Here is a 28000-nt window from a genome sequence, read left to right as displayed (position 1 = left end):
AGGCATTCTTTGAGTAAATATGCCTATTTATAACATGAAATAAGACAAAAAAGATATAAAAAATGTACATGAATTCCAAGTAACACACCAACACTTCAAATATTGTTTGTTTGACATATATTTTGGTCAGATTGTGTGGAGTAACTTTACATTAGTAAAGCAATACTTTCACCTCCATTATTCTGTAACAGGGATGTTGTGCAGTCTTCTGTGGGAGGAAACAGTAAATGTTGGTCATACTTTGTAGTTCTGCCAATGCAGTGTTATTACACTAAAAAAATGAAGCAATTGAGAGGCAGAAAAGGGAATAGTAGTATTTCACAGGGTATTTCTTCTATTTCTAAGTTATTCACACAGTAATAAATAAACTGGAATTGTTGGGCCCAGCTTGAATTTATTAAAACACAAAGACAATTGTGCAAAATATATCTCAAAATTTGCTTTGCAAAGTGAAAAACAGAACAAATCCAATCATCAGTTGCCTTACACAGTTTCTGCTAGTTTCGAGCATACAACAAAAAACTCTCGTAACAATATACAGCATGTATACTTAAAAAAAATAAAATATAAAAGTAATACTGACAAAATAGCGGTACCACATGTACAGCTCCTACGACTCCTGAATTCTCAATCAAATCTACATGTATATTACAATTATTGTTGTAACTTTAATTTTGTCAACAATATGCCTCTTGTCTATAAAAATGGAAGTTAATTGTCTCATTAAGTAAAACTTCACTTACTTGTTACTGTTTTCCAAATTAGAATAGATTAAATCATCATACTGCAGGACTATAATAAACATTAAGTGTTTCGTACCTCTTTCAACAAGTTAAAAGCTCTCCAGCATCCCTTATTTAACACTCTCATGTGAATTTTAAAATACTGACTGCTGTTAGTCTACTTCAAACAACAGTAATTCAACTGTGGGCTCCTATGTGTCAAATAAAGAAATAACATTTGCCTCATTTAAATGATTTGAATACATCTGTAAAGGGGGGACAACTGGGATCCTTCAAACACATTTTCAAAATTTATGACTGAATGAAATGTTTGCCATCATCATCTCACCACTGTCCTGAGGAGTCAGCGTCACAGCTTCACAGTGTCATCTGGCATTCATACCTGATGGTGAAATGGTGGTGAAAACAACAGAGACCTAAAAAGATGTGGAGTCTTTAAAAACGTTATTCTCCTGAGTGAGCTTCCAGGTCTGTGATCAGCACATTTCCATCTGACTCTGTAGCCTGTGAGCTGGTTTGTCTGTAATAAGCACTGCCGAGTGTAGGGAGCCCGCGAAAACGTGTAGAGTTCCTCCTGTATGCAAACCACATTGCTCCTGCCAGCAGAGCAAAGATCAGTACAGCCACCAGCACAGCAGCGGGGATGATACCATGATGTAAACCTGAAATATACAGAACAAAGCTTTTATGTAGTCATATTTTTGTTGTGACTATGTTAAATTCCTGATGTGATGGTCTTTGAATTCCATCTATAAAGACATACATATACTGACATATATATATAACGTGCATCACATTATATAATAGACTCTGAATACAATGAATCAGTCTCAGCATTTTTAATAATATACTGTATCCTCACTGAGCTTAAAGGTGAGAATATGAATATACTCCTCATGCTTATGGCACCTATAGGACACATTAAATTGTTCACTTTACCATTCAGCGGTTCCACTTCCACCTCAGTAATTACATCTGCAAAAGAACACATATAGTGAGGTTCAGTATAACTTATTATCTATCATCTTTGGTATTCAGACCATGTGGTATGAGCCAAGAAGAAAACTAACACTCATATTACTTCTTGAAAGCTCACTGCGATGGAATGTGATCTTGGTCAAAAATGGCACAGCCACAATTGTCAACAGGATCCGTATGAAAACCTCATTTTTAAATGATTTTTACTGTTTACATTTCCAGCAATTATGTTAAACTTCAATCTGTATACTGTAAGTACTTTGGTAGTACTTGTTTTTGTTGATAATAAGACAAACATTATTTGTGGTCAATTGACCCACTTGACCTCTCTCTGGCCTTATGAATCAACAACTTTTTCTTTTTGCTAACTTGTGTTTATTGAGTAGCATTTTTGATATACATTCCAGATATTACACATATTTTCTTCAACATGTAGGATAAGAAAGATCTATGCTCCTCACCATCAGAGCCTGGTTATGTTTTAAAATGGGGGAGCAAACTTTGAAAGATAGATAACCGGTGGTGGAGATTGGATTAAGTCAAGAAACAGCCACCTGCACTAGTCTAGATTAGTTAGATTGAAGTTTATATGAAAACGAAGAAAGCATTAAGAACAATATATAACTGGGTGGATCAGGGCAGGAAATGATTATCTGAAGAATGGCTATTTCATATTTGCATGCATGGGAATAAATGATAATATAATAGATTTGTGTATATTTCTCGCTGAATAACTCGCTGCTGCGTGGTGCTGCTGTTGCGCTGTGCTGCTCTGTCTTATCTGTCCGTGCGCTGTCAGTGTCCTCTTTTCGTGCTGTGATGTTATGAATTTGTTTATCACTGTGTGAGAAAAGGAACGTGTGGTGTGAGAGCATGTGAAAAGCGTCAACTGTGCGAGTCTCATGGTCAATGTGGTAGACTTGGCAGCCCTGGCTGTTTTCACACTGAAGGGGGAAAGTTTCTCTGTGCTCATCTTAAATCTGAGTTAAAGACGTGTACCTGCAAATATTCATTTGTGACCAATCATGGTCAAGTATGCTTGAATTCTCCAGTGAGCATTCACTGAGAATGGACTTCTGAGTGACATTGGAGATACCTTGTGTCCAAAAGTTTCAACTTTTATATTAAAAGATTCTGTATTTTTCAATTAGGGAGTCATTTCAAGAATTTTAACTAGTTACTAGAACTTTTTTGTGAAAAAAAATAGACACAAATTATTACCCTAAGCACGGAAACATATTTGAAAGGTACTGGCATGCAGGCAATTTATTGATTTTACCTGAGTGTAGGTCTTCTTTCTGACTCATCTTAGAGTGATACTCCATCCAAAATCTATATGTTATGGTAGTATAAAACATTTCCCCCTGCAGGCAGCTGTAAAAAGTTTATGGTTTGCTCTATCCCCATGAATTCCTAGCTATGTTCCCGATTCAGTTTACCTGAGATGGTTTTGCAGACGAAGCCGAGCCGCTCTGTGCACCGTGACAAGTGCCATACTCCATCAACCACCCTGGTAGTAACACAGGAATCCGCAGTCAGCTGCTTGGAGTCTGGGGCTTTGTTAGACCAGCTGGTGTAGTCCATAGGTGAACCATCCACCCAGGCCATAGAATCAGCTAAAAGCAGATGCCCAAAGTTAATGATGTGATTTCAGGGGTAAGTTATCATCTGATGGGTATGTGGAGAGTGATAGGTACTTACTGTCAATGTTGAAGTAAATCCCCAACCACATACTCTGGTGAAGGAACCCTGTAGACCACAGCTGCTCCAGAACAAAGCGGTTCTCCGTCTCATTCTCAATGGTCAGGACATCAGAGGTGTTGACTGGAAAGTGAAAAACAGCACAACAAACTCATAACTACTGTGCAGTTTAAAGGGACAGTTCGGCATTTGGGGAAATACGCTTATTTGCTTTCTTGCCGAGAGTTAGATGAGATTTTCAATACTTCTCTCCTGTTTGCACAGTAAATATGAAGCTACAGCTATTGCTTAGCTTAGCATAAAGACTGAAAACGGGGAAACAGCTAGCCGCAACTTGTCGTTTTCACACTTTTGTTAAAGATATAACATGTTCATTAGTGAACATTAGAGATGCTGTTAGATGGATTTTGTTGCCTCTGGACAGAGCCAGGTCAGCTGTTTCCCCGCTTCCAGTCTTTATGCTAAGCTAAACCGGTCGCCTGCTGTCTGTAGCTTCGTATTTACCGTACCAGCATGAGAGTGGTTTTGATTCTTTCATCTAACAAATGAGCAAATTTCTCAAAATGTTGAGCTATATTCCTTTAAAAAGTAGTAGTGGGTGAATATTAAGTAAACTCAGCACAACTCACTCAAACACTAAGCAGTCTCCTTTTCCACCTCTGCATTTTTCCTTTTCATTCATTCATTAAATCCAACATAAAGATTAGTTATGCAACAGTAAATACATAGAACAAGAGAATCCCTCTGTGTTGTTTCATTGTGAATAAAATTTGCATTTCAAATGATGCAGGCATTTTTTTTAAATCTGTCATCAGTCTAATTTGCCTAATCTTCACAGGTTTTCAGATGCTGTGAAGATGCATAAAAGGGACTCTGAGTTCCTACTTTAGTTCCTCCAGGTCCACGGTTTTTGGTTGAGAAGGGCTACAAGTAAACACATTTTTTCTAAAGCCTGGTGCATTTCAGCACAGCACCCATATTTGACCTGTAGGGGGAGTATGTATTCCATCCTGCAGATCTGAGTGATAAAGCTGGCAATTCTTTTGTGATTAGTTATTTAGTCTACATTTGCAATCATGGTGTCATTATCATTTAAACAAAAAACAACACAGAAATTAAATAACTAATGATCTCACAGGTAGCCAAAATCACACCGTACCTTTCTGTCTGCAGTGCTCTCTCGCCTCTTCAAATGTCAGTCTCTGCACTACAGGCTCAAAGTTGTAACAGCCATGTCCAAATTTAACCCACGTAGAGGGACACACCACCTCGTATGAGATAAATGGTTTATTCCCTGTGAGAAATAGCGAGAGAAAGGCAGAAAATTGTGGATTTTCACACATTATGAGTAACAGACACCCAGCAGCAGAGTCGAGCGCTCAGATTTTCATATTTTACTGAAGCAGCACTGACTTGGTGGGGCAACATGACACAGGGCTCCTGGCAGAAGAGTTTCACAGTCAGCTCTCCGCCAGCCTCCATTCACGTCCATGTACACACACTCTCCCATCACAAAGTCGTCATCGTCATCGGCCGCGTCCCAGTGTGTGTACACGGTGTCACTGCCATCTGACCACTGATAATTGATACCGCTCTGTAAGCAAGCACAGTCATTAATGTGTCAGGAGGTCAATCTTGTGGCACTCAGTAACACTTGACACTGATTTAGATCACAGGGTATAGCAGCAGTGGGTGTCAATCATTGCATGCACAGCAGTTTGATGGACAAGAATTAGCAGTAATACTACTTATATTCATTTATATTGCTCAATCTACAATCATGTCTGTGCTTGATTATAGTGATTTTGTACATAAATATGCCACCCCCTTCACCTTGAGGTCTTTTGACTCAGTGTATCTGTGCTTTAACGCGGATAATTCCTCACTCACTGCTATGTCTTATGAATAAGTGGGACTGATCACATTAACCAACAGAGGGAAGATGCACTGTATATTGTTTATTTATTGTTTATATTGTTTATCTATGTCTGCTCTCTGATCACTTCTAAATTATTATGTCAGATCACCAAACATTTTAACTTTGAGCTAAAAAGCATGAGGAACTGAGGAAGAAAATGGTTTTAAATACTATGCTCCACACAAATGACTTAAGGCAATCCTCAGTGATGTATCGCATCCTCTCTATGGCGAATATGAGTTGTAACCCTCAAGATGAAGGTATAGGGTACCGCCTTTGCAGACTGCTCATGCTCAGAGATCCTTCATACCCTCTAGTATAGTTCTCTCTAATCTAATTTTATCTAATCTAATCTAATATCTCTTGGGGACATTATATTCAAGCACTTGCTACTTTTTCTTTAATGTGGAACCAATGTCCAGTATATAATGTATGTAAATCATGTGTGGTAAATTTGTGTGTGTTTGTCAATTTGTCTTGCGCACAAGTTTCTCTTGAAAAAGAGATCTTGATCTCAATTAGACTCCCTGTTGTTTTCATTAAATGTGTTTGTCTAAGGTTGAAGACGTTATCCAGTCAAGTAACAAAACAACCTTTAAGGACTTTATCAGTGTTGCTCACAATTATCATGTCATTCACATGACATTTCCCAGAGTTTAATTTTAATCCTGGTTTCTGAGATATCCTGTATATAATCTAAAACTCAGATCAAAATTGTTTAAGGAAACATATTTTTAATTTCTAACAAAGAAACAAGACAGCCCATGCTTAGGTTGAGGAGGTGCATAAATCTGCACATCCCTAAAGGGGAATCCAGCTACTGACTCACCAGCAGTGACACACACTCATTGTTTCACAGCAAAATAATCAAACAGCTTTATCTGAAGCAGTCATAATACTTAACAGACTATGACAAAACACTATAGTTGTTTGCTAGCATCTAGTTAGGATGGTTGCTGTATTATACAGTGTAACTAGAGTTAAAAGAACAGATTCAGAGACAGAAATCTAACAGAAAAATAACAGACAGAACCAGCTCTCTCACTTCCTTTCACTCCATGACTAAGACATTCCACGGAGGCTCAGTGATACTTGAATCCAAATGTTAAGGCTCTGGCTGTCTGCTGGGGAAGTACATGCCTGTGGACATGGGCGAAGTACCTCTACGAGGGCAAAAGGCCAAGAGAAAAACCCTAAAGGGCATGCCAGACAACTGTAACTATCGTCTGCAGGCATCTGCGCCAAACACACCAAACCAAACATTAGGTTTCCATTCAAGGAATCTTTTGAAATTCTTTCCATTGTACGTCAAACCTGCAGCTGACATATTTTGCTTTATTCAGACTTAGTTACAAGCCTTTTTTTTGCTCTAACTATTGGCTCTCTGTGTGTACCTGTTATTTGAAAAACAATGTAAAATTTGCCATCTTTAGAATGCTGATGACATGCCGTTATAGAGATGAAATCAATCTGCTTTTAGTGAAGAAAAAATGACAACAAGCACATGATGAGTATTAAACTACAATACTAAAATGTATCTCATGCATGCTTATGAGGAAGCATTTAAGGATGAATGGTAGAAATGCAAAAAAACACACAGAGAGTACATATAGTATGATAGGATACATACGTCTTGACTATACAGTCCAATCCAGTGGGGGACTGCCAATCTATTGACAAGGACAGTAAGGAAAGCCTGGTGGTAGGCATCTGTGATGCTCACTAGGTCCGCATCATTCTCTATGCACATATGTGTCGCGTCATACCAGCTCATGTTGCCAGAAACAACCTTGTAGCTGCGGGTCCGGTATTCAATATTGTCCGGGTGGCGATAGGAGTGGGTGGGAGGTTTGGATGTATCTGTGACAGAAAAACAAAAGCAAAAGAGAGGAGTGTGGGAAGAAGGTTACATACCAGTAGGGTGTGTCAGAATGACTACTTCAAGGTGTTATTGTTTGGGACATATGCAGTTAAAGGATGATTTGTACTCACAGCAATCAAGGTAAAGATTAAAGCTATGAATTAAATTTGAAGTCAATTAATGCAAGAGCATGTCTAAGGGTAAGGCAACACCCCTAGAGAATGACATGTCACTGGTGTCCTTGTGTTTTTTTAGAGTTGAATTCATTAAAGATAGTGTACCCACATACAAAATTTAGGTAATGCTTTATCTTATAGGCCACTGAATTTTATACAAATTCCTGGAAATTTTTGGAATAATTTGCAGGTATTTAATTATCATTTTTTAGGATGGTGCGATTTGGTACAAATCATAAGGAAAAACAGAAAAAAACAGATATAATTACTTAGTTTTCAGTGTGTAGTTTTGTGTGTAAAACTACATATTAGAATATTAGATTCTCTCTAAAAAAGAAAAAATCTTATATGCTAATATATACACACTGAAAACCAAATAACTGTCTGTTAAAGAAGTGTTAAGAGTCTAATTTATTAGGATTTTTTGCAAATTAACAGCTACGTATGAACCCAAATGTAATGATTGGGCACTTACCAATGACACTAACACCTGAAATTAATTGCTCAAATTGTTAAATACTTGCAAATTACTCAGAAAATTTCCAGTAAATTAGTATAAAGTTAAGGGACCTGTTAAGTAAAGTGTTACCTAAATTTAGTTAGTTTTTGAAGGTAATTATGTTTTCTATTTTGTTCATGTATTTATTTGATACTATAAGAATGCATTATTTTCTTCATTTGTGGGCTAGACACTTGTCAACACTAAAAATTTCAAGTTTATTTTGAATTGCAGAGAGAATAAGCTAAAAAAGTGTGTTTCAGAGATCATTCAGTGTCAGAAAACACGAGTGGTCTGACACCAAAAGAGAAACATTGATGTGCTGAAAGACACTCAGAGTGACAATGAAAGACGGACAGTGTCAGAATACAATCAAAAAGAAAGAAACTGAGGGAATCTTACCTTGAGGTTTTTGACAAACAAAGCCATACCCATTCTCGCTGCACTTCTCATCGTACCATTTTCCTGTCAGGTGGAAGTTGTGGTTGTTGGACAGAACAGTACACAGTGGTTCATCGGCAAATCCGCTGAGCCACTCATCCTCCTGGGGGTTCATAGAGTGAATATCAATACACACATGCAGACGAATACACACACACCCATACGCAAGTATACATTTATGAGTGTGTACCATCTCCATTCACTTCAACCAAAGTTTGGTGTGTTTATACAGGGTTTACAGTATACGCTCACTTGCAACCAATCAACATTTCCCTGTGATTTTTCATGCAATTCCTTTAAAATAAGTATTTTAATTTTAAGAATCAGGTTATACCAGTCCCATAAATCAGAAAAGTGAAAAGTTATGGTTCTTTAAGACGTTAAAGCTTGGATAAACATGGACGTCTCCCAGTTGAATTAATATATTTTTGATAAAAAGTAACAGATGCAAGCTTGTGTACATAAAAATGTGAGGAAAGATGTCAACTACAACCAATGCCAATACAATAAACACGCAATCTGAGTGAGCTGAAGTTTAAGATTACATTTATAGAAACTTCTAAAGCATTCAGCAGTTTAAATCAGTTTACTTTCAGGTTATGGGGCAAATTTGGATGAATGCAGCAACTATGGCACAAAGTTCTGTTCCTGGTTTCAACGACGAAGCATTCTGAATTTTCTACAGCAGATTTGCGCCTCTGAGTGGCTTATCTGTAGTCCACAGTGGGCATCAAAGTATTTTGAGCCATCTGTCATACCAAACTGACAGAAAAAACATTAAATATTTCAGAAACAAAAGTTGATATAATTTGAACTGATGGACATAGCATGAACCCATGATATTATTAAATTATTCAGGAAACTCCAGTCATTCTATTAGATATACAGTAGGATACCTTTGAAAGAAGACTTTCAAATGGGAACTTATAGTGTTAAAAAATACTTCTGGAACCAGCAGCTTCTCCTGTTCACAGAGTCTCAAGCTCTTCTATCAATCATAGACATCATTCAACAAAAAGACATGGAGCTGTAGTGAGTATACTGGTCTTTGCTCATGATGTCATTTTCAACAGCAACTTAAGAACAAACTAAATTAGGTTTTGTTTTAAGCAGATACTGTGAAGACAGTGATTCACAGTAGATCATTCTCCCTCACCGCACAAATACAGACACATGCTTCAGCCCAAGAACCAGAAAAAACTAATTTTCTGCCAAATTTGACTCTTTTGGACACTATTTAACAACTTTCTTCTAGATTTTTGAGGGACACATATTCACACACACATAATAAGAAAAGACAAATTGCTACATTTCCAACAGTCAGCAATGTAGGTCAACCTAAAGGCCCTTACAGTGAGATAGCTCTTTGGTTCAATTGGAGACCAGTTGGTGTAGCTGACTTGTTTCCCATTGGTCCATTTCATGGTGTCTTCATCCCACAGGCCGATCCACACGCCTACAGAGCTGCCCTGGAGCAGCATGGTGATGTAGGCTGCAGAAATTATGCCATGACAACAGAAAAACAAAATAGAGCAGTATTCCTTCCTAACATGCCTCATCAGTAGAGCTACACAAAAGCGCAAAATCAAAGTGGCGTTGTCTGACGCTGTTTGTATATGAAATGAGCCATTCATTGACTAATTGTACAAGTGACTTTGCCCAGTGCCTCTACCTTGTTCAATCTCATCTTCTATAGTAACCAGCGTGCCTTCGAATGAGGAGCAGATGGACTGGGCATCTTTCCAACTCTTTCCCTCCTTAGGACTGCCAGGGAGGTGAAGCAGGAGACACTGCCAACACACACACACACACACACACATCCCACACAAAACATGAATATCACATTCTGAAATGCAAATTATCTTTCCCCTGTCACCACCAAGACTTTTTACTTTGGAGAGATCAGGATTCAGTGTAAAAAATTCCAGCATGTAATCGCCTTTGATAGACAGACAAGGACATAATTTAATAGTGCTGCTGAAACAAGAAAAAAAACAAAAGTTTGGCACCCTGCATGCATCATCAAGAGATCTGCTTCTTATGATTAAATTTGAGGCAAATTAGACAGGTAACGTTACACACGGCTTTAACATCATCACATCTACACTCTTTATATCCCATGAAGTTTACTGTAGCTCAAAAATGTACTTAAATGTCTACTTTAAAACAAGTAAGATAGGGGTGCTAGAGGTTTAAAGCACCAACCATAAACCACAATGTCCCCAGTTCAAGTCTGGTTGGGAACCTTTGTTGCATGTTGTTCCCTATCTCTCTGTCTCTCTATTCATTTTCTGGGAACTCTCTCATAAAATGCAAAAAAAAAAGGTTGGACAATTACTTTTTGTTCCATATTTTTATGCTGACGAAGAGAAAAAGACAGGTATTTCTACAAGGTTTTCCATTCTGTTCAGTATGCAGAATGATCTTTCCCAAGTCAGTGGGTCTCATCTGGTGCTACACAGTACTGAATATCATTCTTATCAAGTTACTTTAATATTTTGTCTATCTTTCTGAAATGTCATTTTTGTTGCAGTCATTGGGTTGAGATGTTTTCATAAAATAAAAGTCAAACTGAAACATTTATCTTGCAGTGCGTAAGATTTAGTGGCATCTAGCGGAACGGACTTGGCAGAAATGGAATATAATATTCTTAATTCCACCGGTATTTGTCCCAGTATGCCCAATGGCCAACCTACTGTTGCAGCTGGAAAACGGTGGAAAAATAGTTTTGAGTGTCACACATGATTTATTTCATCAGCATTTTACCCAGTCGGTCTGATAACATTTGGAAAGTCTAGAAGAAAGTCAGGATTAACAGTCAAACGGCCGGTGCGGTAATGTCGCACCAGACATGAGATTTTAAAACTGTGAACTCATTTGGCAAGATCAAGGGCTTGAATGAAACGGACGTTCATTTATTCGTAAAAGTTTGGCACTGCGGGTTTAAAGAAAACAACATTTTGAGATCCATCACTGTACTATATGGCATTCATTTATATATTTTAAGAAGAGATCAGCTTGTTTTGCTCTCCATAGAGGTTGACTCAGCTTGAGCATTGTCAGTGGGCGATAATTCTGCAGTAGATAACATAACTCGCTAAGGAACAGTGAATATAAACACAAACATCCTGCCTCAACCCAAAAGGCAGCTGGGAAGTCAAAGAAGCAACATTTTTAGAACCAAGTTGTGGGGAACAATGAGACTCTCTTTTGCATTTTGTACAACAAAAAAGTGGAAACTTATTTACAACAGTAATGGCTTGGTGTACTTAAGGTTGTCAATGAGACAAAATAAAAAAATAAAGCTACAAACATACAATATTTGCTGCCATTTACTTACAACAATCATGGGGACAAGATGAAATTACATCATGGAAACTCATGGGATTATAATATAATTTCTATAATTTCCAATAATAAATAACACAATGTTTTTTTCCAAAAGATATTAAGGTCTTAGTTTACAGATGTCACTAATTTACTCATTTTACGGAGTGTGTGTTGACTTTTAAAATTATTGCTCAAAAAAAAAAAAAAAAAAATTAGATTTTATTTGTCTCCAAACTGCTGACAAGATGACGATGAACTATAAACTCAAACTGCAAATTATTCCATCAGACAACCACAGGCAATGTCACAAACAATATAGCCATATTATTCTATAGATTTTGTTGTGTAGCTTTAGGCTTTAAAAGGGGACATGAATCTGTGATTCAAGAGTGTGTGTGTGTGTGTGTGTGTGTGTTTGTGTGTGTGCGTGTCTGTGTGTCTGAACCTTGTGTCCAAAGTACAGCCATTGCTCCGGACAGCCTCCGATGTAGTGTGGCTCCCTGGGAGTCTCCACCACAGACACCGTCTTTCTCTTGCAAACATAGCCGTGGAGATCGCTGCATTTACTGGTCGACCACTTCCCTGCGATATAGGAAGGAAGCAACACACTCTTGCATTTGCAAGTATACATGCATCTGAACGTGTGTGTTACTGTGTGTGCATGTGTATTTACCTGATGAAGAGGACATGGTGACACACAACCCATTTTTTCTAGAGCCAGCACTCCCCTCTGCCCAGTTCTGAAACAGTAATTCTGTCTTGTCACTCCACCTGCAAGCACACACACAAACTTTCAGTGAAAATTGTTTCAGCTTGCTTCACTAGAAGAAGTGACGGTTACCTCTTTGTTTCTTTTGGGTGGCTTTGTGAGGCTCTCAGGGCACAACAAACATGCTCACAATGACTATGCTAACATTCTGGTGTTTAGCAGGTAATGTTTAACATGTTCACCATCTTAGTTTAGAACACTGTACAAGGTTCAGTGCCAGTACAAGAATCGAGAAGATGTAGAGATATTTCACTAGATAAGTGAAAACTTTGACCTGCTGGTGGTGCTAGATGAAAAGTCAGAGGATCATTAAGGTCAGTAGGATTCATCATCTGGGGACCATGAACGTCTGTGCAAAATCTCATGGCGATCCATTCAACAGTTGAGATATTTCAGTACAGAATAAAGCGGTGGATCAACCGCCACGGTGCAAGCATGGCTAAAAAAGTAGGTAGTTTAAACTATTTGTCAAATTATATTTGGTATTTGGCAAGACCTCCAGCCCCTTTTTCATTTATAGGTTGGCTCTATTTCTTGTTAGATGTATTCAGTTGGTTTGCCAAACTATTTTCTCCCAGAAAATAACCTTCTTGTCAAACTTCTATTAGCTTTATGTCTCCCTTTTCCCCAGAGACCTGGGTTGTAACATCAACATTTCCTTACTAAAGATGTGGACTTAAGTGTCAAGTGCTGTAATAGAATCAGTGGCAGTAACAGGAAATGTTTAACAAGCTCCAAAACACACACCTGACCTCCTCTCCAGGCTTGCCAATGGACAGGCCGATCCACCAGTCAGTAGGGCCCAGTGAGAGCTGAGGAGACACAGTGAAAAGAAGCAGAGATGAAAAAGAACTTGAACTTCACTTTTACCCTCCTCCTTTCCAATCCAGGCCTCACTGGGCTGGAAGATTCGGCTTTTCAGAGCCTCTCTTACATGAGCAGCCATTCAGGCGCTCGCTCTCCTTGGCCCGCGCGTCGCCTCTTTCATCGCCTTGTTTTGTTCCCTTTATCCCTCACAATCCTCGCCTGCACAAGAGACTTCTTTAGCCCGGTCCGAAAGGCTGCTGCCGAAAACAGTCTTTTTCTTACTCCTCGTGTATGGGGCCACTCGAGCATGAAAGTGTCCACATAAGAGGTGCGTTTTAGCTTGTCGATGTGTGTCTGTAAACACTTGAATTTGTATGAGGAAAGAGTGAGTCGATTGTGCTGACACTTGTTCATGCACGTGTTTGTGTTTCACTGTGTGTGTAAGTGTGAACTGTTAGGAAGAATGGGGCTAGTGGGCCATTCAGTGAAGAAAAGCCCCTGTGATTAAGTACATTTCTTTGTCTGTGTTGTCTGTGTGAAACTGTTCTACTGCTCAATGAAAACTACAAAACAAAGTGTTGATGTCTAATGCTCTTGGCTTCACTTGGTTACAGCAGTAAGGTGGTGGGAGTATTTGCACTGTGAAAAAGCAAATGTCATTTTATCTTTAAATAAATAATTATATGTCAAGTAAAGAGGTAAAAAAAACAGTAACAGTTGTTAAATATCCAAAGAGATAATAGTACTGTTTGAATGAGTTATTTCTGCGTTTTAAAATTTCCTTTCATGCAAAGAAAGTGTTGTTTTATTAAAGATTTTTTTTGCATTTTTGCCTTTATTGAATAGTGGGTAGTGAAGTGGCAGACAGGAAACAAGGGGAGAGAGACGGGTATGACAGGCAACAAAGGTCCCTGGCTGGTATCCAGTCAGGGACATTGCAGTTATGTAGCATGTGCTGTAACCATTTGGCTACTGTGAAGCTCCAAGAAACAAGTTTAAAAAGAAATGTTGTGCAAAGTTTTAAAATTACTGTCATCCTATGTTTCAACTCCTATTCAGAATAGGATTACATGATTATACACACCTGTACTGTATATATGATATATTATCATTTTTGATACTTTTGGCCAACATTTACAACAAATTTTTTCAATTGTGACACGCCCAAATGTGTTGAATAATTCAGGAAGTTTGTTTTTAAAAGCAGATGATAACAAAAAATTTAATTTATATTTTGATTGATATTGGTAAATAAATCTATTGCTACCACCATCCCCCAGAAATACAAATCTGTGTATGTGAAAGTTTGGTGATACAGACTTTTTCTCAATATATGTATATGACCAGTTATAATCAGAGGTAAGTAGATAAACAGACCCGCCGCAAACGCTCCTTGACGAAGTGCAGCTCTTCTCTGGAGTGAATGGACAGCAGGTAAGCTCCCATCATCTGACAGGCCAGAGAGACGGCGTCCCAGTCGAAGGGCTGCTTGGCCAGCAGGTACTCGGCTCCGCGGTAAAACACCCAGGGCTCGCTCTCTGAAGGTCATTATGATACACAGCACATGTTCACATAATACAGTATTGAATAAATCCAATTGCATAATGACAAAGTTTTACTAGCTGACTGATGACATCACATAGTAGTAAAAACATTAATTACACCTTTCAGTGTCTACAAAGCTTGCATGTAAGCTTAAGTAAACAAGAAATCTACTTACGCTCTGTGTACCAATAGGGTTTTTTCAGTTTATCACCTGCAATTTAAATCAGAGTTTGGTTAATGCAGCCATGATGACGCGTGTATGTATGACTGTGAGGAGAGTTTTGGTGTGAGGGCTTTTACCTCTGGACAGTTTACAGATCCACTCGTGTTTGGTGTCACAGGGCTGCGGCACGAGTTTGTCGGTCACGTCACCATACACAGCGCAGTCCCTCCTGTCATCCTCCTCGTTCTTATCCTCTATGAAGGACGTCACCACCTGCACAAAAACAAACAAAAACAATATTAGATACATCTTCTGCCTTTTACTGAGTTCTGATGAGACACGCAGATACTAAAGTGAACACCTCTTTGTACTTACAGGGGAACCATCGGACCATTCCCAGGCTCCAAGTTGTTCAGGGTCTCTCTTATTTAAGCCCACCCAAAACCAGCGACCCTCTGTTCTGAAAAGGAGGAGCACAACACAAACAAACTGCAATACGAGCCCATCTCATCATGTCTTATAAACTTTTCAATCTTTTCATTTGTGCAAGAGTAAATAAACTCTTTTTAATATCATTCATTGAGTTGTAGGCCTGATCAATATTTGTTTTACTTGTTTTGTAAAAAAAGAGAGATTTGCGTTGCTTCATGACGCTCACTGGGGCAATATGGATAATTTTACATCACAATATCAATGCACAGTATATTGTGATGTAGTGTAAATTGTCTGTAAATTATTATTTATCTAGTTCTTGTTTTATTTTATTTTAAATGTATTTTACTGGTTTTTATTATATTTTCATCTTTTTTTTAGATTTCTTGTGTACATTAGTCTCAAATTGTTTTACTATTTCCATTTGTTCTGTCTTATTATGAGCTTGTCAGTCATCTGTAAAGCACTTTGAGTTGCACTAACCTGTATGAAAAGTGCTATTCAAATACTGTTTGATTGATACATTTTGTGACAATTCTTGCAAACAAGTACTCAACTGCTGAAGTTGAGTTAATTTCTGTGGAAATTAAATAACTAAAAGAAAATGTATAGTGAATTAAATACCCATCAAATCAAGGAACTTCATCACATTGAAGCCAAAAAAACCTGTAAATCTAGTATTGTCGTAAAATTACCTAATAAAGCCTGAGAAATCAAAGAGATATTTTCCTTGGTATGAACAGAATAGGAACATTTCTGACGATTTCTATGATCATCATACTGTCCAAACCTTACAATTACTTGATTTTACTTTTATGTTACTTGATTCTATATCTATATTACTTGATTCTACAAAAATATTTAATTATTGTTGCACATAATTCACACTTGCAATTACGAAACTTAATTTTAAAACACTTCAAAAGTTATTACTTGGTTACTTGACTTATTAAGTTGGAGTCTTTTTTATCATTCCACAATCATCTGCATACAGGTTATAACACAATCCAAAACCACATTTTATCTTCAAAAGCTAGTAATTAACATCTGCACTCACTGCTCTGTGCACATGAAACAAGAACACCTCAACTGAGGCATTCATCAATTCCCAGAACATTCCTGCACTAATTAGGCCCAGAGGGCTGTACCAACCCTTCGAACATGGTACTGAGGAGCCGCTTAACAAACACCTGCTCCTCATAGTGGTGGAAACTAGCCAGCTGAGCCCCGAGGGCCTGACAGAAGAAGTCTGCTTCCACCCAGGAACGCTTCATCAGGACTTTCTCATCGTGGAACACCTAGAAGAGCAACAGCTGCTGTTAGAGCCATTTATACAATAGAAACATAGTAACATAGAACATAGAAACATGTAAATGACATGTAAATAATGTAAATCTTGCCGTATTTAAATTGCTAAGAATAATAAGCAGTTCCATAGTTTCATGGCAGTATGCTTAATTAGGACCAATAATGATCTCAGTCAGCCCTGGCTTGTGATTGGCTAAAACATATGACATGCGGTAGGTGTGTGTTAGATAGTTTAGTTAAAGCAATGGAGCCTTGAGAGCACACTAGTCTTAGACCATGTTTGCCGTGTACGTTCTTATTGTTCTTGCCATGATTTCTATACTTATCATGCTTGTGTTGTATGTTTTTATTTTGTACGTACAGAAGAAAGTGTTCAGTTAACAGCTGAAATGAAGAACACCGACTACAGAGTTTTACTGAAGCACACGTCAACTACATGCTTGGACTCTATAGCGTAAGTGGGCATTTTCAAGAAATAGACGGAGCCACATTAACAGCTTCTGTCAGGTGATGTGAAACGGACCACAGACTCTGTCAGTATGTCAGCCTTTTAAAATGTAACCGACCTAACACACAACATCACAGTTTTATGCTTTATTCATTTAGTCATTTCATTTCTTTTCTTTTTCATAAAGTGAAAATGATACAGCAAGAATGAGGATATGACAAGATTAGAGCTGCAATGATCAGTCGACGAAAATGGTTAGTTGATCGAAAGAAAATTAATCAACAGATTAATTGTAATTTTTCAAGCAAAAATGCCGAATATTTTCTGGTTCCAGCTGCTTTTGATGATGTCACTTCAGCACTGGGAAATGTGGTGGGCATTTTTCACTACTTTTTGACATTTCCAAAATTAATCGATGAAAATAATCGTTAGTTGCAGCCCTATCTTATACAGAGCATTGTGTATACAGAGGGCAGACAAAAACAAAAGAAAGATTATAGCCCACAGTAGGTACAATTTTGGGAAACTCTTTTTTAAATTAAAAGTATTATTATTTAAGCATGACATGCATCCGTAGAACTGAAATGCAGTCAATTGATTGATTAGTTGAACAACATAAAATCAATGATCCAACCTTAAAACAGTGGAGCAGTCCAGAGTGTGATTCCCATCCTGGTGGACAGGGGGCGTAGGCATCAATGTGATGCTCTGGGAGCTGGACGTCCTGGTAACTGGTGATGCTCTGCTTGCACACCGACAAGGCCTTGTGGGACTTGCAGTCCTTCACCTCCCAGTGTCCAAGAGCAGGTCCACCTGACATAGCAACACAGCCGCCGGCACTGACTAGGATAGGAAAGGAGAATATGAAAGAGTCAAACAAGAGGAGGGAAAAGAGATTAACTCCTCTCACTCAACACAATCACAGTGTATTTTTCATAATTAACAAACTAAAATATCCAAACAACTGGCTACCTGGCTGGTGTTTGTTCCAGTTTGTGAAGGTGAGGGGAAGAGAGGAGCCATTGTGAGGAAGCCAGAGGTATTCTCCCCGCCTCTCCTGGTCCATGAGGCCGATCCAGTAATACATGCTACTGTTGGCCCCGCTCTCACTCAGCAAACTGTTGACAAATGCCTGCTCAAATCTGCCAGTGTGAGGAAAATGAGATGAGGCTGAAATGTTTCCACAAATGAAAAAAATTCTTTTAAGATCACATTAAATCGGTTGGTCAATAAGCCACCTGTTTTCCACAGTAAGGAGAGGGGCCTTGCAGTAATATCCCATCAGTGCATCGCCATAGTTCTGTTCGTGGCTAGTCACAGCGTAGCAGGAGTGGCCGTGACGTTTCCAGCCCTACAACATCAACAACAAATCAAACTCAAGCTATGTTTTATTCCAAACTGCAGTTTTTTCTATATTGGACAAGATCAAAACATTATCAAATATAGCTCCATGACGGATTATTAAAACACACAAATGATAAGAATAAAGAAACAGTCCTGCATCCGGAGCAACATTCAGCAGAGTCAGTATTCATATTGGCACTACTGTCGAAAACTTTCAAACTTACCCAGTCCTACTCTCGAGTGAAGGTTATATTCTTTATGTTAGTGTGTATGTGTACAGATATATATGCAGGTCTGCTTGTGTTTGCAAGTGTGCATGTGTGTTTTTGGTGCTGTGGTGTTTTCACAAGTGGTGTCAATTTGCGCCCCCCTTTCACCTTTGTCCCATCTACCCCTCACCCTTCCTCAACTTGGGGGTCCAGAGGCCTGCACCAACATTTACATGAGGAAGGAATTCAAAGCTTTCTTTAAAACTAGTGAGAAATACTTCTGTTTTGCTGATGGGGGTCATTTTATGGACAAAACACTTCACACCTTTACCTGCCTGACCCTACGACACAGACAATTGGAAAGGAGAAGATGAAAGAGTTGAAAAAGAGGACGGAAAAGAGATTCACATTAACTCCCCTCATTCACAATTAACAAACTAAAATATCCCATCAACTGGCTATGTGGCTGGTGACTTAAAACCCTGGCAGGAATCATCAGAGGCCGCCTGAGCATGTCCGCTGATATTGTGCCTCTGGGGCAATTTTATAATACCCTCAAGTCTGAGGGTATGAAGTAGCGTGATGACTCAGGAGTCTGATATTCTTGTAAACAGAGTCAAGGAGCAACGTGAATGCCAGACAATGCGTCAGCAGCCGAGTGAATCAGCTCATTGTGCTACGGACAGTGCAATGTGCTCAGAAGTTGAACTGTGGCTGGTGCACACCCTGATCTGTACGCCTCACAGCACTGCCTGACAAAGTTAAAAATAAGAGGCCTCGGTCCCAGCCTAAAGTAGAAGTTTGTCATTTTCCCTTAATTGGAGGATGTAATAGCATAACAACTTATTTTTCCTTGAGTGAAAAGTTATCTGTTGTAAGTGAATTGTTTTGTAACAATCTGTAACTGAACGTCTTTAACTTGTTGCAAAGGTTGAGCTACAATCCAACAGCAGTGCCGCTGGATTACAGGGTTTTACTGTCTTGCTCAAAGACACTTCAGCAGTTGAGTACTTATTTGCAAGGACATTCCTACCTCAGGACAACCTTCATCCCAGGTTCCAGCTTGACGAACGGGAATCTGACTTTCTCTTCTACACACAGCGGGGAGTCGCTCATCGCATGACGCTAAAAGCCAGGTCCCTTCCTGTGGAAGACATTAGCATCTTACTCTAACAAAGAACAGCACCCAATGAATGCATCCAAACATTATAATAATCGTAACATGTATTAAAGGGATTAGAGCCAATTAGTCGATTTCGCCATTTTCTAATGTTTTATGGATCCAACAATGAATCAATTAATCAAGAAAACACTTGGCGGATTAATAAATAATCAAGATAATTGTTAGGTGTGGCCCTGAAAGGGATTAATTCAATTTCAATCCACTCACAGGAGGAGCTGAACTCACAACTATATTTTCTGTACTAATCTGCACTAATTCAATACTGATTTGATAAAATCCTTTGAGATGTTATAATTAAGTTTCAAGCGTGTTTTCACATTAGAGATGCACAAACAAAGGATTTCCCACCTTCCTGTCTGCCTTGGCGCAGAGTGCCGCATCTGTCAGGTTGTGTGGAGGCTGATACTGGTGCCACAGTGTCAGAGTTACTGGCGAGCCATCAGACCACTCTACAGTTGGCGACGATACTTGTTTCCAAAGACCGATCCATACGTCTGAACTCTCCCCAGAAACTGTGAAACATGGCATTCATATTCACACAAGACAAAACAGTGTCTGGTATCTATTTGATATGTCAGTGCAGTGTGCATAACAACAGGACTTCACATTTCTGTGTGCCTTACAGTTAGCCAGAAGGCTGAGCAGCATTTCCACCTCAGACAGGGAGTGAAGGCTGGTGAGGTTTGCTCCATGAGAGCCGCAGGCCTGGGAAGACTCCTCCCAGCTTCCTGCTTCTGCCTCTAATAGCACCCGGTAGCAGAAACCATTATGAGGCAACCAGTCATTAGCGCACACAGTATGGATATACTGCCAGTTCTCTGGGAGAGGAGAAAACAGGACACACAAGAATACCAAAATTTTTAAAACACAAATTCACAGCAGACATTGTTTTGGTCTAGTCTCCAACAGTGCAAAAGAGAGGAAGGTCAAAAGTTCACTCTGCAGGTGCAGTGCAGCTGTTGAGGCCAAGAGCTACAAGAGCTAAAAAAGCTTCTCGTACATTTTGCACTTTGCCTCATAATTCATTCCTGCCAGAGTCTTGGAAACCTCATGTCAGGTGTATGTGTTTTTTCCTCGTGTGCTCTCACCCAGTGGCTCGACTCTCCGGGTGTCATTAGGTGTCTTCTTACAGATGTAAGGCAGAGCAGACTCACAGGAGAGACTCTGCCAGTGACCCTCAAAGGCAGAGTTGTACACTCCACACTGTCTGTTGTCCTGCAGCGGGCTGGCAGGCAGACCTGATGGGAACACAGTAATGGGAGCAATTCAATCTCTATGGTTTGTTTTTTTCTGGGTTTTTTTTTTCAGATTTCCCCTAAGCAGTATTCCACTGCCTCCATATATAGATCAAGTTTTACATGTCATAACAGATGCTTTTCATAATGGGTGTACATGAACATTATAAAAGCTTTTACTGTACTTTTCTGTACAGAATTAACAGAAGTGAATTCTGTAACATTTTTTCAATGTAATATTGACTAATTGAAGAAGATAAAACAATTAGAAGGAGAATCTAGATATCCTCAATTATTAGATTTGATAAAACGTTTTGATAGCTCTCCATGATTCAGGTACTTATTTATTAACTTATTTATATTATGCATCTTTTGGTTGCAGCATTTGTTTTTTCATTTGCATCAAAAGTTGCGGAATTCCTTTTCTAGTACTATTACCTTAAATGTAAAAACAACAACTAAAAAAATGGTTTCCTCAAAGGAATACAAACACATATGTTCATATCTAAATAAAATCTTCAGTACACTACATTTCTTATTATGTTTTATGTAAAGTGAAACACTGGCAAGGGTATGGAGTTGTGAGAATTGCATGTTGAGAATGAAATGTCTATGTAATAATGGTTCTATGTATTTTGTTAGTAAGAAACCATTGTAAAACATATTAAGAGCAAATGAACTGTGCCATTGTCAAGAAGCAGTTTGGAGAACTTACACCAATCCACACCAAACATTTCAGAAGAAGAGCTGGTGATACCTCTGGCTCTTACACTTATTTTTTATGTATGTATCCACACTGTTCATCTGACTCAAGAGAAACTTTTTATACACTGTATGATAATATTGCGCAAATGATCAGGTTTTATGCTAAATTTCATATGTCTCTTTCTTATAAAATGCCTTGGACAAACAAAAATATAAATATAATTAGAACACACTGTGTATCATATTGATGACATCATGTGATAATTGCCTTCTCACTTAGTTCTGGGGTGAACAAATAATCAGCACCTGTGGTGAAGTTGACCAATGATAGAGGCGCTCCATCAGACCACTGCCACCCCCGACCATCCTTCAAGTGGTTCAGCCCGATCCACACCATTGCTCCGACGCTATCCAGTCGATCTGACACAAGAACCAAACACAAGAGGAGGGTATGAGTTGCCAACACAGCTTTCAGTGGAAAATAGGTCATTGGTAAATTATTAGCAGGTTTCATATATCGCTGTGGGAAAAACTAATCAGGACAGCAGACAAAATAAAATAATAGAACAAAATATAAAACAACTGGAAAGGAGAAAGGCAGAAAGAGAAGAGAGAGAGTGAGAGGGGCATTATAATGATTTACAACATTGAAATATAAATAGCAAGGAACTTAATCTGAAACTGTGAATGAGGAATTAGTGTAATCCCTCTGGGCAAAAACATATCAAAATCACATTCTAGTGCTAATTTAGAGTTGCTCTTGTACTGCACATGGATGTAATACAGCTACAGCACATGACAGATGTTGCATTCAGAAGCTTTATGGTTCCTGTATGTGTTGTCTACCAGATGCCTACCTCTGATGTACCTGTGCTCTGCCAGGCTGGTGATGCTGAGCAGATTTCCACCTTGAGCCTGGCAGGTCGACATCGCTTGACTCCAGGTGAGGATGGTGTACAGGTTGAACTGGTAACATGCTCGCAGCTCCTGGTTTGATTCCCAGAAACGATCACAACTGGAGTCTATGAATAAAGCCAGTAATTAAAAACACAGTGGGAAGCTCTGTGACAGGAGAAGTGAGCCAGTATGCACATGTGCCCAGGTGCATGGGAGCGTATGGTCTGACATAATGTGAGCGTGGAGCTTGAAATTTCAGGAATTCTGTGAATGAAAAAAAAATGAGGGGGCAACAAAAGTTCACTTTAAAAGAAACATATTTTTATGTTATACTGGGTTTACTTTTTTCAGTCAAATAAAAACGACTTCAACTTCACTCAGCTGCTGCTCTGGTTGAGAAAATTCAGCTGGTTTAGCTAAGACAATGAAATACTGTACATCCCACATGAGTAGAAATGCAAGAAATATTAAAGGGACAGTTTGTTTTGATTTCAGTAAAAGAAATCTCAGTGGCACACTAGTTCATGTTCAAGTTCAGGGTTTTCACATACGCATCAAATACATTCTATAAATAATGGCAGTGAAATGCTTTCTGTAGTAGCTCGGTCCGCTATGCGAGGTGATGATATCAAAATGACTGAACTAATAAAACTAAGATCAGACACAAAATAAATAGTAAAAGCAGAAATGAACAAAAAGACACACAGAAAAACAAGAGTTGACACTTACAGTAGTAGTATATATGGCCAAAAGTAAGTGGACACCCAAACATTACACCTGTAATGTGAAACCACAGGCATTCATTTCCTGCTGAAACAGCCAACGCTCTTCTGAGGATGTAGGGATTTACTCCCATTCAGACACAAGAGCATTACTGAGATCGGCCACTAATGTTGGATGATAAGATCTGGTTCCAAGGTTCCAATTCATCCCAAAGGTGTTGGATGGGGTTGAGGTCAGGGCTCTTTATATAAACTGCTTTTCTTACTCAGGTGTGTTTGTGTGTATTTTACCTTGCACGGGACAGAAGCCCCATCTTTCGGCCTCATCATAGTGAATGGTGGTAGCACACCACGGAAGATGGTCCTCTCGCCCCTCAGTCGTGCACTCCGAGTACCATTTGTTGTTGTATTTAAAGGGCAAAGCGCAGGGCATGCCGTGTGCATTTCCCAACAAAGTGTGGATATCTGCAAATAAAAAACATCCTGTATGATTCAAAATGACAAATGTCCCCGTGTAGACGAGTTAGAGAGCAACTGAGATGACTGGTTTGTGTTGTTTAAGTGTGTTAAATGAGCTGTTACATTTTAATACAGGAAATTTGTAGGATAATTTATGTTTACCTTCATAGGGATATGAGCAGGGCCCTTCCCTGGGGGTGTTGTACCTTTTCCACTCATGATAAGAGTTTTTCTTAACCACCACCAAACGTCCGGCCACAGCAACCTTCCACTGGGACGCGCCGTACAGCATGTTTCCACTGCAGCGCCACCACAGCACGGGCAGGGCCATGTCGCACTCGAACGTACCGAGAGGCTGCGTTGTGTCAGAGATGTTGAGGCCCAGGCACATGCTGGTACCCAAATTGAAAAGGCGATGTCGGGAGACCCACTTCCACAGCATGCGGCGCGTAGGCTGCTCGCAGTCCTCAAGTACCAGGTTAGAGCGATCCACGGTGACACAGCGCTTCAGCGGCTCACTCTCCAGGATAAACAAACCCTTTTCTAGAAAGGAAATGGGTGAGAGATGTGGCACAAAGGGAAGAAGGGCGAGAGACATAGAGGAGGAAGTGAGGAACTGATGGGAATGTGTAGCAAAGACATGAATGGATGGATTTGTCTTGTGAGAGGAGAAGACATGAATACTATATACCATAGCTTACAACCTCGGTGGGATATTTTAGGCCTCTTGTTTGACGTCTCTCTCCATCAAAATGAAGCGATATTCTCACTAGATTTAGAAGGAAAGTGAGGCGCTCTTGCCTTGCAACATGAAAAGAGACTTTGTGTAACTGGACACTCTAACAAAACAGAGGATGTATACTGAATGTACACAAAAGACTGTTTGTATAGATAGTGATGAAAACATCTCATGTCAGTGCATACTGGAGAGAGAAAACAGGCTGTGGAAGTAGATCTAGATGGTTAAAATGTTGGATTTTCATACTTGAAATAGCCTGAGAGGGGTCTGAAGGTCTATATGACCCAGTATGTGGGTGTACTTTCATGGTCTGGATGTCCTTCTCTGTTTACACTTGCATTGACTGTACTATAATAGTATTATACACCCACATTACATTGTGTATTGGAAATAGGGCTGCAACTAATGATTATTTTTATTATTGATTAATCTGCTGATTATTTTCTTAATTCATGGATTCATAATTTAATCTGAATTATTAGAAAATAGTGAAAAATGTGTGTTATAATTCCCAACAACTCAAGCAGATGTAATAAAATTTACAATTCTGTCCAACCAACAGCCCAAAACTGAAACATATTCAGTTTACTGTCATATGTGACGCATAAAAGCAGCAAATCTTCAATCAATTAATTTTCTGTCGATCCACTGATTGATAATTGGAAGCTTTGGACAAAATTGGAACTACAATGATTAGTTGATTAATTGATTAGTAGCCAACTAGTAAATTCACCAACTATTTCAATTTTTTTAAGTTTTGAGTATTTTTTAAGATCTTTAATTCCAGCAAATGTGAATATTTTCTGGTTTCTTTACTCCTCTGAATATCTTTGGTTTTTTGACAAAACTACAACTAATTGATTAATCGACTAATCGTTGCAGCTCTAATTGCAACCAATCTGTGAGTAATTGTTCATTTTAATTGATTAATCGTTTGAGCTATAAAATACCATAAAACAGTGAGAAGTGCCCATCACAATTTTTCAGAGCTAGAGGTCACGTCTTTAAATTGCTTGTTTGGTCCAAAAAATAGCCCAAAACCTTAAAGAAAGTTTATTTACAGTAATACTTTTACAAAAAAGCAGCAAATCCTTCACTTGAGAAGCCTGAACTGAAAATGTTTGGCATTTTTTCCTTGATGAATGACATAATGGGTTAACTGATTATTAAAATTGTTGATCAACTGTTTTTCGATCAAAAATGTTTCAGTCCTACTACAAACATAAACATCACATGTTAATCATATGGCTGTATGACCATATTAAGTATAATAACACTGTAGTATTTGTATTTTTCACTATTTAAATTTCACTTTTTTGTGATAATAGTTATTAATTCATTTACTTTAGGGGACAAAAAAAACCCTTAAGAGCACGTTTGTCTTCATCAGCACCAGCTCGCACAGAGAGGAAGATTTTGTGCTGCTTCTGAGCTGGATAATAAAAATCACTGGTGGTAATGTGAGCCAGGCTGCAGCCTTGGGGCTCAAATTGTGGTCCAGGGACCACTAGAGGACTTAAGGAGAGTTTAGGCGGGTCCCCAGAAAACTGCAATATTTAAGATTTCGATCACCATCACTTCACACACGGCATAGCCTGTATATGAGCACAATAAAAACATATTGCAGTGATTATTCTTCTCCTCCATACACTCTTCAGTACAGACAGTTATATAATTCATTACCGTGTTAAAAGCATCAGACAAAAATGTGGATTCATTTTGCAGGAATAGGGGAGGACGGGGGGGTCTTTGTCAACAAAAGGGACAAACATATGACTGAACTTACTGTAAAACTCCATGAGCTGGTTTTTCTCCAGGACCTCATCGTCCTCCTCGGTGACACACACGCAGCTTTTCTCCAGCAGCAACACTGTTACACAAACAGCCGCCACAACAGCCACAGAGTCCATGCAACGAAACAACTGAATGAACATTTCGACGGCGGGTTGCGACGTTGAAGTGCAAATGTCCGCACATTCCGGTCACAGAGTATTTCGGGCTCGTTGTTGCTCCCTCATAGAAAACTTTGTCTGAGTTGGTTTTCAGCGGGGGACCAGCGACGTCACGTCTGACGGAGGAGCTGTTGCTGCTCCCCGGTCTGGAAGCTGCATTCCTGCCGGTGCGGACTGTTTTCACTGGGTCAGAGCCATGAGACTGTATTCCGTTTAGACCGAGCAAAAAGAGCCTTTAGCAAACAAACAAAAACATGAGAGATGGATAGCAGTGGTACTAATCAGCCTTCATTTACTCAAGTACAAATATGAGGCACTTGTACTTCTGCAATTTCCATTTAACAGTGGTTGAAAAACTGCCCTTAAATAGAGTTTTGAGGTATTGAAGTATTTGTACTTTACTTGATTATTTCCATTCCATGCTACTTTAGGGAAATACTGAATTTTTATTGCTTTATTTGACAGGTGTAGTTACTAGTTACTTTTCATATTGAGATTTTACACAAGCTTATAAAATAAAATGCATTGTTAAAGATTAAACCAGTCATTTCCAGCCTGTTTGGCTTGTGGCCCCTTTCAAAAAAGAGCAGTGTCCATTTGGGGCTCTTATGAGTTGTTGCAACTCCACAATAGTCCAAAAAAAAGTATAGATTTCTGTAGCAGGACTTCTTTCTAATCCCATGAATCTCACAAACCCCCAGATTTAACCCGGGACCCCTGGACTGAACTACCAAACTTCATACTGAGAACTAGCTTCACCTGCTACAACAGCAAAATACTGCATATTAATACATCAATAATAGTAATAGTATAACACTCACAGGGGCCATTTTCTGCAGTATAAGTACTTTTACATTTGATACTTTAAACACATTTTTTAGTGTAACATACCTAAGTAAAATTATGAAGGCAGGACTTTTACTTTACTCCTAGTGCAATATGGCTTCATGGGCACTGCTGACTGACGGTGATACCATTTAACTAATTTTATTTAATTGGATATCTAATTTAAGGACATTTCCTCCTTTACATATCTGGTTTTCACCTTTTTATTGTTTTAATTCTTTTAAATATGCTCTGCTACTTCACTGACCACCGGTCATTGTGGTTTATCATTTTAGGAATAGTGTATACTCTATGTACTAGGGGTAAAATATTGTGTCTGTTCGCTGTCATGTACATATGGAGATTATTTACCTATATTGTACCTTGTATTTTTCTATATGTGGCTGTATACAACACTTGAAAATGTCTTTTTTTATCTTACTATTAATACTTAAGTAAAAGATCTCAATACTTCCTTCATCACTGATAGATATTCCTAAATAAATACAGTTGAGTAATTTAATATGACTATCTGTCCATTTTATACCTGGAGCAGTGGTGTAAGAAGTATTGAGATGTTTAAGTAAAAGTAACAATAAAATACTTCATTA

At 38.8% G+C, this 28000-nt stretch overlaps 1 protein-coding gene across 1 annotated transcript; it reads right to left on the bottom strand.

Moving 5' to 3' along the window:
* Positions 1-374: 374 nt before the first annotated feature.
* Positions 375-26882, bottom strand: pla2r1 (phospholipase A2 receptor 1). The gene is made up of 30 exons (XM_067585862.1): positions 26399-26882; positions 24036-24416; positions 23706-23879; positions 22653-22817; positions 22102-22215; positions 20944-21093; positions 20479-20673; positions 20204-20367; positions 19706-19816; positions 18358-18470; positions 18092-18261; positions 17754-17962; positions 16516-16661; positions 15307-15391; positions 15069-15204; positions 14944-14979; positions 14601-14761; positions 13164-13228; positions 12321-12418; positions 12093-12229; positions 9990-10107; positions 9670-9809; positions 8279-8420; positions 6971-7200; positions 4836-5016; positions 4582-4716; positions 3423-3545; positions 3161-3337; positions 1683-1718; positions 375-1405 (listed from the first exon to the last, which is right to left on the bottom strand). Exons 1-30 carry the CDS (start codon positions 26544-26546, stop codon positions 1188-1190), a joined length of 4458 nt encoding a protein of 1485 aa, XP_067441963.1. The 5' UTR covers positions 26547-26882; the 3' UTR covers positions 375-1187.
* Between the last annotated feature and the right edge of the window lie 1118 nt (positions 26883-28000).

The sequence above is a fragment of the Thunnus thynnus genome, chromosome 1, assembly GCF_963924715.1.
Source record: "Thunnus thynnus chromosome 1, fThuThy2.1, whole genome shotgun sequence".
In the NCBI taxonomy this organism is placed as follows: Eukaryota; Metazoa; Chordata; class Actinopteri; order Scombriformes; family Scombridae; genus Thunnus; species Thunnus thynnus.
Note: the sequence above shows the minus strand (reverse complement) of the source record. Positions and strands in the feature narration are given on the sequence as shown.

Bases quoted from the DNA above. Each gene is read 5' to 3' on its own strand.
- pla2r1 (XM_067585862.1), bottom strand. From the start codon at position 26,546: ATGTTCATTCAGTTGTTTCGTTGCATGGACTCTGTGGCTGTTGTGGCG. The intron at 15,392-16,515 runs GTTGGTACAGCC...CCTCCTTTTCAG, and splicing joins CTCAGTACCATGTTCGAAGG to AACAGAGGGTCGCTGGTTTT. The intron at 4,717-4,835 runs GTCAGTGCTGCT...TATTTCTCACAG, and splicing joins GTGTCATGTTGCCCCACCAA to GGAATAAACCATTTATCTCA.